Source organism: Stigmatopora nigra, chromosome 18 (assembly GCF_051989575.1).
Source record: "Stigmatopora nigra isolate UIUO_SnigA chromosome 18, RoL_Snig_1.1, whole genome shotgun sequence".
In the NCBI taxonomy this organism is placed as follows: Eukaryota; Metazoa; Chordata; class Actinopteri; order Syngnathiformes; family Syngnathidae; genus Stigmatopora; species Stigmatopora nigra.
The window spans coordinates 5,009,626-5,023,364 of record NC_135525.1 but is presented as its reverse complement, the minus strand read 5'-3'; the positions used below and the strand labels follow the sequence as shown (position 1 = coordinate 5,023,364).

The 13,739-nt window shown below is 37.3% G+C and overlaps 1 protein-coding gene across 1 annotated transcript in view; it reads right to left on the bottom strand.

Annotated features, from left to right (window-relative positions):
* The window catches only part of lrp2b (low density lipoprotein receptor-related protein 2b), a 42,686-nt gene that overhangs the window by 25,812 nt on the left and 3,135 nt on the right, over positions 1-13,739 (bottom strand). Inside the window, exons 8-31 of the mRNA XM_077739765.1 lie at positions 13,528-13,671; positions 11,829-11,945; positions 11,631-11,759; positions 10,733-10,902; positions 10,447-10,670; positions 9,939-10,145; positions 9,669-9,871; positions 9,455-9,595; positions 9,080-9,286; positions 8,830-9,019; positions 8,619-8,744; positions 8,419-8,549; positions 7,921-8,058; positions 7,577-7,855; positions 6,101-6,340; positions 5,901-6,023; positions 5,714-5,830; positions 4,708-5,085; positions 3,863-4,111; positions 3,099-3,307; positions 2,485-2,669; positions 1,536-1,764; positions 824-1,001; positions 500-628 (exon numbers count right to left, since the gene is read on the bottom strand). Of these exons, the coding sequence (XP_077595891.1) occupies positions 500-628; positions 824-1,001; positions 1,536-1,764; positions 2,485-2,669; positions 3,099-3,307; positions 3,863-4,111; positions 4,708-5,085; positions 5,714-5,830; positions 5,901-6,023; positions 6,101-6,340; positions 7,577-7,855; positions 7,921-8,058; positions 8,419-8,549; positions 8,619-8,744; positions 8,830-9,019; positions 9,080-9,286; positions 9,455-9,595; positions 9,669-9,871; positions 9,939-10,145; positions 10,447-10,670; positions 10,733-10,902; positions 11,631-11,759; positions 11,829-11,945; positions 13,528-13,671 (4,443 nt within the window). The remainder of the gene's footprint in view (positions 1-499; positions 629-823; positions 1,002-1,535; positions 1,765-2,484; positions 2,670-3,098; positions 3,308-3,862; positions 4,112-4,707; positions 5,086-5,713; positions 5,831-5,900; positions 6,024-6,100; positions 6,341-7,576; positions 7,856-7,920; positions 8,059-8,418; positions 8,550-8,618; positions 8,745-8,829; positions 9,020-9,079; positions 9,287-9,454; positions 9,596-9,668; positions 9,872-9,938; positions 10,146-10,446; positions 10,671-10,732; positions 10,903-11,630; positions 11,760-11,828; positions 11,946-13,527; positions 13,672-13,739) is intronic.

Sequence of the window (13,739 nt, the reverse complement as noted above, 5' to 3'; positions counted from 1 at the left end):
CTACAATGACCTGTCAAGACTTTAAATCTATCAAATATTGCTGCAACCTAGAAGCACAGTAGCATAGTACATATTTTTCTCAGATGTAATGATATCTAGTAAGTATCAACTAAAACCTGTGACTAATGATGTTGTCTTTTAAAACTGTTGTTTATGAAGTTTAGAGTAATATCTTTAATAATAAAATGGATCAAATTGTGTTTATATTTGAAATTGTCTTGCATGGATGACTCACCTACGCTTGTAAGGGGAAGTAACAATTGAGTGGAGGCATCTTGTGATTGGCCAATTGGTGATACTAATATAACGTCAGCGCAAATTATGCACCATTTCCTGGTTAAAATATACATACATTGCAGGAACAGGTCCATCTATATATATGGTGATGGTGACAGATATGTAAAATGTAAAGAGAATGATTTATATAGTTTTGGAATTATATGTCATTGTATCGTACAACAATAATGTGAAGTGAAGTTTATAAATAACTCCCTCCTACCTTCTACACAGCTACGTTTGTCATCACCAAGCTTCCATCCAGACTGACAGTGGCATGTGTAATATCTTGGCCTGAAGCCTGACAACAGGCATAGTTGACCACACATATGGTCCTGGCATGGATTAAAGGCTGCATATGAAATGGGGTAACAACCATTAATTGTGTGGATAAGCGGTTCAGAAAATAAATGAACAATAATACAAATCCCTTGTTTGACCTTAACACGCACCCCAAATAGTTTGCTGCTATCTATTGAGTTATAGTGAAATTACAGCCAAAATAAATAGGAGGCAGCTTTGGAATGTGGTACGAGAGGTCACCCACCTGCAGGTTGTTTAACGGGATGATCCATCACCATGCCCATGGGTTGGTAGACTCCGTTCAGCACCGTGGTGACGTTGCCGCCATGGAACTTGTTGCTACTCATCACTTTACTGGTGTAGCGATCCGACCAGTAGACATAGTCCTCAAAAACAGTCATCCCGTGCGGGTGTTGGAGAAACTGGAAACCCACAGAAAGGGTGATAAATGCTGATTTTGTTCTAAGTGTGCGGACATATTGCAAAACCAAGTTCTCTACATATAGATTAATAATTTTCCTGTTGATTTTTTGGAATGTGCACCTAATAGGGTTGGCATAAAATGTTGCATTTCTCCTTTTTAAATTCAAAATCATCATTATGCTACTTGTCCATAAGATTTTGTTCCAATCACACAATTAAAAACAAAATCTACAAAATCATAGCATGGAACAGGACAAGCTGCAAATGTTCATGTCTGGGTGCCACTGATTTTCATCAAAAAATCCAAAAAAGGGAGGAAAAAACAAACATTAAAACAACAAAATAAATACTACATTTATATTTCAGACTTTTAAAATGTTCTTTTCTTTTAAAAAAAGAAATATTTCCTGATTTGTGCGCTATAAATGGCAAAAAATAATGTATATGAACTGATTCGTCGACTAATTGCACATTTAATTCGGGTTTAGACGACTACCAAAATAATCCATTGCGGCAGCCCCTATTTTACATACCGTGTCGCTGGCCATGACTTGATGACGGTTTTTCCCATCGTAGTCGCAGTAGTCGATATATTTGAGGTAAGCGTCTGCAAAGTAGACCCTGCGTGTGGTGTAGTCCAGCGCTAAACCGTTGGGCCAGTAGACCTTTGTACTGACAATGACTTCTCTCAGGCTTCCATCCATGTAAGCCTTCTCTATCCTTGGATTCTGACCCCAATCTGACCAGAACATCATGTTGGTACTGTAAGAGTAAGAGTTACGAAATTGACATGCCTCAATATAATTTGTTTTAATTTAATTGGTTGAAAAACAAAACAATAATTATGATGTTTTTCACAGACAATGATTTTAGAGTGTTTTGATAATCTGATATTTTTTGGCATTTTTTAAATAGTTATTTTTGAATGGGCAAAAACTGACTTGCGATAAACACCAAATGTATCAAGTAATGCTGCAACCTAGAAATATCCAGTGTAAACTTAAAACCACATTCATATACCAATTTTTGCTCAGATGACAATATATTTAATTATCTACTTAAACGTGACTAGTGATTTTAACTTTTGAAAAATGCTGTATATCAAATTATAATACTGATATTAAAACAAACTGCATAGTTTTTATTCTGTATGAATTACACATACTGCTATTTTTAATTGTGAAAGTATTACTCAAAGAATGAGTAAACTGGCTAACTATTAAATGAAAAGAGGTACACCTCGCGGCTAATTTGTCGGAAAAACAAATGTATACGAAGTCTATCAATGTAACAAGTCAAATTGGCGGCCACCTGCTAGCCAAAATTTAAAAGATTTTTTTTTTGCAGTAATAACGCTAAAAATGTCGATTTAAAGTTAGATTTTGTTTAGGCAATAATATGTCATTATATTGTACAGCACTACTAAGAGTATAATAATTGAATCACTCAATCAACTACTCATAAGGTTATGACCACACTTACTGGTTGCGTGGGTCTAAGACGAGGCCACGGGGGCTCGTAACGTTTTGAGTGAGGAGAACTTTTCGGAAGCGACCGTCCAGAGTGGACACCTCGATGTTCTCCATCACAGAGTCGGTCCAGTACAGGTTCCTGGCCACCCAGTCCACTGCGATGCTCTCTGGTACCATTAGACCGGTGGAGAAAATCTGGAGTGACAGGCACAACTCAATCAGCCATTTTAGAATTTTTGTTTCCGTTGGAAGTAAATTATTTTGACAGAATATTTGTGTGAGATTAATTGCCATTAACCTCACTGTCAGACAACCTGAAAATGAATTCACAAGTACTATTTACTACACTTTCATTACAAAAGCCAATAGAAATATGTATTTTAACTTAAAATACAATACAAATAATTATTTAAACTTTTTTTTTACAATTTACAATTTCCAGTAAGTAAATATGAGGGACTTGGTAATTATTTTTTATTTTTTTTGGATTTAACTAAAGAAAAAAATGTTTGTTGATGAAGGAAACTACATCCTAAATTTTATATCAGCAATAAAACATGATTGTCAATATGATCTACATTTGCGGGACACACAATATGAGGTGGCAGGCTGGAAAAAACCTACTTGTTGTTTCCCAGTTCCATTCTGGTACGCACTCCATATCTTCTTTTGGGAAGCATCGGCCCAGTAGATCTTGGAGGTCACGCGGTCAAAGTCTACGGTCACAATGCTTGAACCGCTCACCACCGGACTGACGGTAGGTGGCTTGGCGTGGATCCTGTTCCCGATGATCTGGCTGCGCTTGGCTACCAGAAGCACAGCTTTCAGAGGATCTAAAAAGCAAGATGAGTTGGTAAATCTTAAATGGAAGGTTTTGGTTCTGGTTCGCCACATAATTTTGTGGATTAAATCATCAGACGATATTGAATACGATTTACACCTTAAGTTTACGTAAAACAAACAAATATGAAGAATTTGTATGATATAAAAACACTACATTTAAAAAATATAACTGAAAATACTTAGCAAAAATGTGAAAATCCTAAAATTAAAAAAGACCAAAAAAAGGGCGAAAATCAATAAATATTGCATTTAAAAAAACTATAACCTCTAAGTCAAATAAGACTTTGGACCACTATCAAGAGAAGTGGAGTAAAAAAACTGAGATGATGCCTCTAGGATCATAGTGTTTCTAAGCCATTTGTCGATTATCAAAATGGCTATGAATTAATTTTGTAGTTAATTAGTTGTATATATTCCAAAAATAATGACAACCGTTGAATTTAACAGCCCTTTGCTCAAGTGTATTTTTCCCTACACCCACCCTTTTGTTTTCCCTTTTCCATCTAAGGATTTGTGCACAAATACTGAAAGGTGATGAGGCTCACCAACAGCTTTGCAGGTGCGCTTGTCCGGCTCCAAGAGGTAACCTTCGGAGCAGTAACAGCGGAAGCTTCCTCTCTCGTTGTAGCACTCCTGGCTACAGAAGCCCGGGATGAGACACTCGTTGATGTCCTCGCACGTTTTGGAATCGTTGAGCAGCTGGAAACCCGGCGAACACATGCACTCGGCCCCAAATGGTCCTTGGATGCAGATGTCGCTGCAGCCGCCGTTGTTCAGTAGACAGTCTCCTTCATCTTTGGAGAAATGGCATAAATGTTTAAAATGATTATTTATGAATAGCCTTCCCACACAGTCATACATATTTTAAGTCCCAAACAAGAAATATCCCTAGCAAGGCCAACACTTAAAAATATATGTATATATATGTATTATTTATAGTTAATTGGAGGGGAAAAATCCCATTTACTGCCCTCCTTTTTGTTGTTTTTTTTAATTACAAAATAAAAGAATAAAAAAATAATATAAGCAGTTTCACAATTTACTGGGCTTTCTTAATTTGAATTATCATTTAAATTTAACATTCATATAATTGTATGTAAAGAATAAATGCAGAAATAAATATCAAAGAAAAAAACTGAAATATATAGTCAAAGAAAATATAACTAACAAAATTAAAAATCAATATGAGAATAATAAAATGCTTATTCTCTATTTGTAATCTAATTTACAAATTATAAAGCAATAAAACTAACTAAGGATGTTTTTTTTTCTCCCTTATTCATCTTATATTAATTCAGTTTTTTCTATCAACACTAATAGAAACCAAAGGGTCATTTAGGGTATTGCATATATTTTCAACTTTAAGTCTGGTTTCTGTCGAAAAACTCACTGCAAATGGGTGACTCGTCGGCTCCGTTCGGGCAGTCCTTCTGTCCGTCGCACAATTTATCTTGCTCGATGCACACTTGGTCGGTGGGACACATCCACTGGCCATTGGGACACGTGAATGGCGGCGTAGGACAGTTCTGCTCGTCGCTATTGTCCCGACAATCATTTTCACCGTCACACAACCAGTATTTTGGGATGCACATCTTATTGGGGCACTGGAAGTAGTTGCCCGAGCAAGTTACAGCAGGGCAGTTCATGTGCTCGTCGGATGCGTCCTCGCAATCGGGGTGGCCGTCGCACTCCCAGTCGGCTGGGATGCAGAATCCGTCGGTTTGACATTGGAACTCGTGGTCGTGGCACAAACCGGGACCCCGAGTGGCTTAAGGGCAAACATACACATTAGAAGTAAATTTTAGTCTTAAATTGTGATGCCACAAAACATTACCATATCTAATTTATATTTAATTATGTTATTTGATTATTGTATACTGACCACCAAAAATGTTTGTGATTAGTGGGTTAAAAAAATTATATCTAAATCTATATAGTACCGTATTTTCATGACCTTAAGGTGCACCACATTATAAGGCGCTCCCTCACATTTTAATTTTTTTCCATATATGAAGCACACTGGATTATAACTTTTAAGTGTGCCTTATAGTGGTGAAAATATGGTACTCTTTATTTGGGATGTGGTTATGCAGATATTTTGACTTCCATTTTTTTAAGTTTTGCCGATACCGATTAATAGATTTTTTTACTAGTAAAAAATAATGTACCCAGTAAAAGACTAATATTATTTTTGTATTGAACCAAGCCCTGGAAGTAACGCCTCAAGAAATGCGCTATTAATGTCATAAAAAGCAGTATTCTCACTCAATGCACAAAATTGATATATTGAAAAAAACTGTATGAAATGAATCTTAAATGTCATAATAAAAAATTGAGACTATTTTCTATTTACTCATTCACTGTGTCAGCATTTCCGAAAATGATATAAAACTTACGACAGTCTCGTTCGTCGGAACGATCCTTGCAATCAAAAACACCATCACAGCGATAACTGCTACTGATGCACTGGTCACCACTGACACAGGCAAATTCATAGGAAGGACAGGAAAACTCTTTGTTGGGAAGAAAAACATAAAAAAAGTTGTCAAAAAGAACTACAACAGGTAATTAAGTTCTTTTTACCGCAATTTTCCTCATCTGCGCCATCTAAACAGTCTTGGTCTCCATCACATACGTAAGTGTTGAATATACAGCGGTGGTCGGGACATAGGAAGTAGGCCGGACCGCACGTTGTGGCAGTTCCATCTGAAATAGTAAAAAAAATGCATGATTACAATTTCATCGTTTCTCACGGAGCCCATTTTGGACAAAATGTCACTTACTGCAGTTCTGCTCGTCCGAACCGTCCCCGCAGTCGTTGTCCCCGTCGCACAGCCACGATTTGGATATGCAGTTGTGATTATCGCAGGTGAAGGCGCCAGACCAACAGGTAGTGGGAACATTGGTGGGACAGCCGGCTTCGTCTGAGCCGTCGCCGCAGTCGTCGGTGCCGTCGCAGCGCCACCCGGGCTGGATGCAGTGCTTGTTGTTGCAGGTGAAGGCATAGGGCGAGCAAGTTGATCCTAAAAGACAAGAAACCCATTACTATTATACAATACTGTTATTTTCAAGAGTGTAGAAAGTTAGGTATTACCCTCCCTCAAAACACACGGCTGCTACTCGCGTTGAAGTAACCATATCTTTAACAAAACAAATAGCCGAGTGTTAAGACCTACCGTATGCATGCATGTACATCTATGTATATGTATGTATATATGTATGTGTATGTATATATGTATGTGTATGTATATATGTATGTGTATGTATATATGTATGTGTATGTATATATGTATGTGTATGTATATATGTATGTGTATGTATATATGTATGTGTATGTAAATGTATGTATATATGTATGCGTATGTTTATGTATGTATATATGTATGTGTATGTATATGAGTATGTATATGTGTATGTATATGTGTATGTATATGTGTATGTATGTGTATGTATATGTGTATGTATGTGTGTATGTATATGTATGTATATATGTATGTGTATGTATATGCATGTATATATGTATATGTATGTATATATGTGTGTATGTATATGCATGTATATATGTATGTGTATGTATATGCATGTATATATGTATGTGTATGTATATGAATGTATATATGTATATGCATGTATATATGTATGTGTATGTATATGCATGTATATATGTATGTGTATGTATATGCATGTATATATGTATGTGTATGTATATGCATGTATATATGTATGTGTATGTATATGCATGTATATGTGTATTCATTCATTAACTTACTTATTACCTTTCTATTTATGTCTAAATTGCTGTTTCTATATTCTTACCCTCTTGCTAATGTGACAATAAAATTTCCCGAATATGGGATGAATAATGTTAATGTGTACCAGACATGGCCATGATAATTGAAAAATTGCAAAGTGGGGTCACCTCTATTATAACTTTTTTTTTCCAGTGCTGAGTCCTAGTGGCAAGAGTGGCTTTCACTTAGAAGTTTCAGCGTGGATTTTTACTTTTTTTTTTAACTTAAAAAAATAAATAAAATAAAAATACAAAATGTAATTAATTACTAGCGGAAAAAATGTGAAGTAATGGATTTGCAATAAGTGAATCCGCGATAATCAAGGGATTACTGTACTTCTATTTCTTAATCGACTTTTTGTTTAGTTTCTTGCTGATTTTAATGTGATGTGAAGCACATTGTGTTTAATTGGAGTGTAAAAATAAATTTGGCTTCTCGAACCGTTAAGTGACTCATGGGGAATTTTACCTGTATTAGTGCAGTTGGCTTCATCCGACTTATCCAGACAGTCCAAATATCCGTCGCAGATATAGGAGTTAGGGTGGCATCGTCCCTCATCGCACTCAAAAGAGTAATCCCCGCAGTTGTCGTCCGGTGGAGGGACGCTGTCGTCCTTGACGCAGTCCTGCTGATTGGCCTCCAGCTTCATGCCATAAGGACACCCGCACACGCGGGAGAAGCCCGGCGTTGGGAAGCAGAAATGGCTGCAGCGCCCGTTCGGCACCGAATCGCAACGAGAAGTGATGCCTAAGATGGGAAAGAGTATCGGACCTCGGGTTGTGTTTTTGTTGGAAAATCTTGTCAAGACTCACTGCTGTGGAGGTCGGCTGTGTAAGCTTTAATGTTCATGATGTCGTTGATTCCTTCTCTGATTGTTTGGATTCTGCCACCGTCCCTTTTCCGCATCTTGTAAACTGCTCTGGTTCTGGTATCGGCGACGTACAGGGAGTCTGAGGGGTACAAATAAATTATGCATTTGTGTTTACAGTTCAGTTTTGCCCAGTGTTGAAGTTAAACTTGTCATTATTTTATATGTTGGTTGAAAAAAAAAAGAATTACCATATATTCGTGACTATAAGGTGCACTTAAAAGTCTTAAATTTTCTCCAAAATAGACAGGGCGCCTTATAATCTAGTGCGCCTTATATAAGGACCAATATTAAAATTGTTATTATGATAAAATAAAATAAGTTAGACAATGCGGTGCATCTTATATATGGAAAAAAACATAAAAATGTGTCATTCATTTAGGTTGCGCCTTATAATGCGTGGCGCCTTATAGTCATGACAATACGGTATAATAAAACAGACCTGAAAAAAGAGTCATGGAGTATGGATTAGTGATCTGTCCAAGATTGCTGAAGGTCTCTCTGTCGTCTCCTTCAAAGTTAACGTGAGAAATCTGATCGAAGAGCGCGTCCACCCAGTATAAGCGATTTTGTCTGTGCAAAAACAAGATTAAAAAATAAATGATTCCGCATTGTACAATGTGGCATCACGTTCAAACTTACTCATAGTCGAGGGCGAGTCCGTACGGCCATCCGAGGGTCTTGTTGACCAACGGAACTGCGTTGCTGCCATCGGTGAAGCTCCTCATGATGACCGCTGGACGATACCAGTCGGACCAGAACAAGTAGCTATAGACAAGAACATATTTTGATGTAATTGCTTCATTTGTGGTGGGTAAACAATATTAAGTTTTGGGTCCAAATCAAGACTAACCCAGCACCAGGATGGACTGCGATTCCTTTTGGGTTCCTTAACCCGTTCACGATATCCCGCCGGGACTTGTCTGTGATTTTGAAGGCCACGATTGTGCGGTAGGATCCCGAAGACCAGAACAAAACTTTGGAGGTCCAGTCATAGGCCATGGCGTCCACGGAAGCCCTGTAGCTGGTTAAGATCTCCTGACCTGAGAGTGGAAAGTAGTCAATGTCCATCCTGTTGGATATTTGCCATCATGCTTACTTACTGCTCCCATTTAAAGTGGATTTATAAACTGTTCCCCGGGACCGGTCACTGTAGAAGAGAACCTTCTCTTTGCCATCAAACTCCACGGCCGAGCCATAAAATGACGAGCCGAGGCCTGTGAGGGGAAGGGTGACGTCCTGCAGGGAGACGCCCAGCGGGATCCCTCGCAAAGCCGTTTGAGTGGCCAAAAGCAAAAAGTTCTGTACCTCTGTTTGACAAGAAAAAGCCAAAAATTAGTGCTATTATCATAGATTAAACATGTATTTTGTTCTTAATTGCTGCAAAAAAATTATCTGTCATCATGTGACTATCAAAAGAGCTATTTGCAAAAAAACCCAACTAATATCAATTAAATTTACTTTATCTGACAACTTACCAGAGCAGCTCCGAAGGTCTGACTGCAAGTCGTAACCATAGCGACACTTACATCGGTAACCCAGCCCACCATTGTCAGTGCGGTGGCTCAGGATGCAAATGTGCTGACAGCCACCGTTGTGGCGCCCACACGGGTTGATCACTATGGAACCCATTCAATCAGACCAATTTATATAGTCACTGCCAGAAAAAATAAACGTTCTGGTGGCGCTTACCAATGGGCTGCAACACCGAGTGGGAGACCACAAGGTGTCCAGGTCTATTGGCAGTGCGATACAGAAATGTCGGGTTACTTCCATTGAAGCGGTTGGCTCTCACTACCCCCATCTTGGTCCAATCCGTAAAGAAAACATGGTTTTCAAAGACGGCCAATCCAAAAGGATGCGGTGCCTGCGTTCCCCCGTTGAGCACAACTTTCCTGTGTGGACCAAAACCCTTGAACGTGATCAATTTCCCACGAGAAAGAATCATAGTGTGACGTTCACCTGTTCAAACCATGATAGGTGACCGTCTCCACTGTGTCAAAATGGCTGTCTGACCAGTAGACCCGCCTGGTGATGATATCCAGGGTGATTCCGGTCGGCGTGCCGAGCCGACTCTTGACTAACTCCACGCGGTTGCTGCCGTCCATGAAGGCCCGTTCTAGCTTCATGTTTTCGTTGCTTATGCCCATGTCTGTGAAGAACATGTAACTGGAAAAAAACAAAGGTATCATAAATGTAGAACTGTTTTGCCTTTGGAAATGCTATACAGTGGTACCTCTACATATGAGCAGCTCTATCTACGAGATGCTCGAGATACGAGAAAGCAGGGTAGCCATGACATGAGAGGCTGATTATCATTGTAGCGCACTGTCTTTTTTGCCGCATATCTTTCGTGTATAACAGATATCTACGAGCACTGAACGATTTCTTCACAAGAGTTTCTCCCACATATGGACCAGAAAACTCGTATGTAGAGGTACCACTGTATTCTGCATACAATCCAACCCACCCAACTGTTGGATCTAAGACAAGTCCATGAGGTCTTAGCAGATTCTCTGCAATCAACGTAACCCGATTCCCTCCATCAAAGTTGCAGGCGTCGATGCGTTCCACCGCCGCCTCCAAAACGTACAGTTTGAAATTGATCCAATCCACAGCTAAGTTTTGCACGTTTTTAACCGCTGCTGTGAGAACCTCCTTAACGTTTCCGCCGTTGTAGTTGGAGGAAAACACCTACGAATCCAGAAATAGGAGAATGACGCTTATGGAATGGAAGGTCATCGGGTGGGGCTTACCTTCTTTTTATAGGTGTCGCTCCAAAAGACGGTCTCGCTGTGCCTGTGGTCGGCCACGCCCACCAGAGTTCCTTTGCCCTGACCCGGCACCAGAATCCGAACATTGCGGCCGTGTACGTCTGCAATCATCAAGTCGGCTCCGTCTGTGAAAATCAGGTGCGGCTGTCCATCTGTGAAATGAAAAAATACATTTAAAAAAAAGCATTGAACAGGTTGAATAGACGTCCAATCCATTTCAATTGGGAAAGACAATCAATCCCTGTAAAAACACATTTCATATAATTTTAAATGCCTTTTTAAGTGGTTGGCAAGATTTTTATTGTGATAGTCGTGATAAAATATAGTAAGCATGAAAAATGAAAGTTTGATGATTCATTTTAAAAGTGAAAAAAGTAAAAAATAAGGAAATGTTTCTTCCTTTTCTATTTTTAAATAAAAAATAATTGATTATCATACAAAAAATGTAATTTCCACTTTTTATTTTCTATATTAACCATTTAAAAAATGATAATAACAGTTTTCTTTTATGTTGTTTTTAAAATGAACTCTTAATAAAACAAAAAAGGACAAAAAATTAAGAAATTAGAATATAATATGAAAAAATACGATCAAAGAGTTACTATTTTTAGGCAAAAAAATAAAGATTTTGGACAAATATGCAAGTCAAAAATTTTCCAATCAATTAATTGACTATAAAAATACTTGAGTACATTTCATAATCGACTACCAGCCCTAATTGTATTCATGCATTCATTTTCCAAACAGCTGAAACTCTCAAGGGCCGTGGGGGTGTTGGTAACTATTTGTAGTAGGCAGGATACACCCTTAAATTCTTGCCAACCAGTCACTGCCAAAAGTATAATAAGCATAAAATGTTAAAAATGGGTCTTTACTGTACCTGACAGGTTGGCCCTGCAGACATGACCTTGCTCCAGTTCGTATCCACTGGTACAACTGCAACGATGCGTTCCAGGCCGGTCTTCGCATAGCTGGTCACATATCCCCCAGATTTGACAATCATTGTAATCTGCATAAAACAATCCCCAATCAAATGTTGTTCTGCAGTGGCGGAGAACCCCAATATTCGTCATCTTACCAACACAGGAGCGACTGTCATTGCCCACAATGTAACCATCAGGGCAGTAGCAAGTTCCCCCTTGTGGCGATACGTGGCATAGATGCTCGCAGCTCAAGGCCGAGCATCGTTCCAGACCTGATGGGGACATCCATAAAAGGTCAGTTGACTTACAAGACATGTTAAACGGCTCTAATCATCTGCTGATGTGTTATTATAATTCTTTGGTGCAGAAATTACAGCTATCATGCGCTGGTATTTAGTAGGAAAGTGTCATTGGGGAAGGTTAATGTTAAACCGAGTGTTTGTAAGGATAGCAATAAACGGAAAAAAAACATCTTATAAATACTTACAGTGGAGATAACCCTCGCACCTTCACTTTATGTCCTTTATTAAAGTTAAGAATATTCTTGTATTCCTGTTTGCGGACCTAGTTAAACATTTATGAGCTATAGAGGGAACTTTTTGAGGGTGACAAATATTTAATGATTAATCGGATATGATATTCTGCAACAAGTTGATTAAAGGGATTTTGTTTGATTTGGTATAAAATCATGAATACATTTAACACAATCAGCTCCAATTTACCTAAACAATCAAAAATACAGATCCGTTTTGATGAGTATGACCATTTTCTTGATGAAACAACAGATTATTTTCAATTAAAAAAGTGAACAAAATGACAATTTGTAATCATTTTTATCGACCTATTGTGCTTCACATATCAGTATTTCTATTCTATAGTATATTGATCCTATAGTATATTGATCCTATAGTATATAGATCCTATAGTATATTGATCCTATAGTATATTGATCCTATAGTATATTGATCCTTTACTATATTGACAATTTACTGGAGGAGCTTCAAAGGTATATTAGTATATTGATTCTATGTATATATAGTATATATACTACAATATACTATATATAGTACAATATACTATATATACTACAATATACTATATATAGTACAATATACTATATATAGTACAATATACTATATATACTACAATATACTATATATAGTACAATATACTATATATACTACAATATACTATATATAGTACAATATACTATATATACTACAATATACTATATATAGTACAATATACTATATATACTACAATATACTATATATAGTACAATATACTATATATACTACAATATACTATATATAGTACAAAATACTATATATACTACAATATACTATATATAGTACAATATACTATATATACTACAATATACTATATATAGTACAATATACTATATATATACTACAATATACTATATATAGTACAAAATACTATATATACTACAATATACTATATATAGTACAATATACTATATATACTACAATATACTATATATACTACAATATACTATATATACTACAATATACTATATATACTATATATACTACAATATACTATATATACTATATATACTACAATATAGTATATATACTATATATACTACAATATACTATATATAAACTACAATATACTATAGATACTACAATATACTATATAATTAATATATTAATTAAACAATTAATTGTTACAACCCTGGGTCCAAGATATGCCAGATGTGACTTGGCTGGAGTTATTTGTTTGGCTGTTTGTTTCATTGGTGCCGATTGGGATGAGAAGCCATTTTTTGGGGATACCATTTGCCACCCCAGTAGATCCACCCATGTTTGTATTGTGTGTAAACCTTACTGCAGGTCTTGCCAGTGGTAGAGTTGGTCTCATCCGTTCCACCTGGACAATCCGGTTTCTCATCGCAAACTTTCCCTACAGGTATGCAAACCGCGGCACCCGGGCAGCCCCACTCGCCAGGGTAGCAATCGCGGGAGTCAATATCTGCAAGCATCAGACTTGTCAGCTGTAGAAAATGACATTTCCAAGAATTCGGGAATAAGTGAGTAATC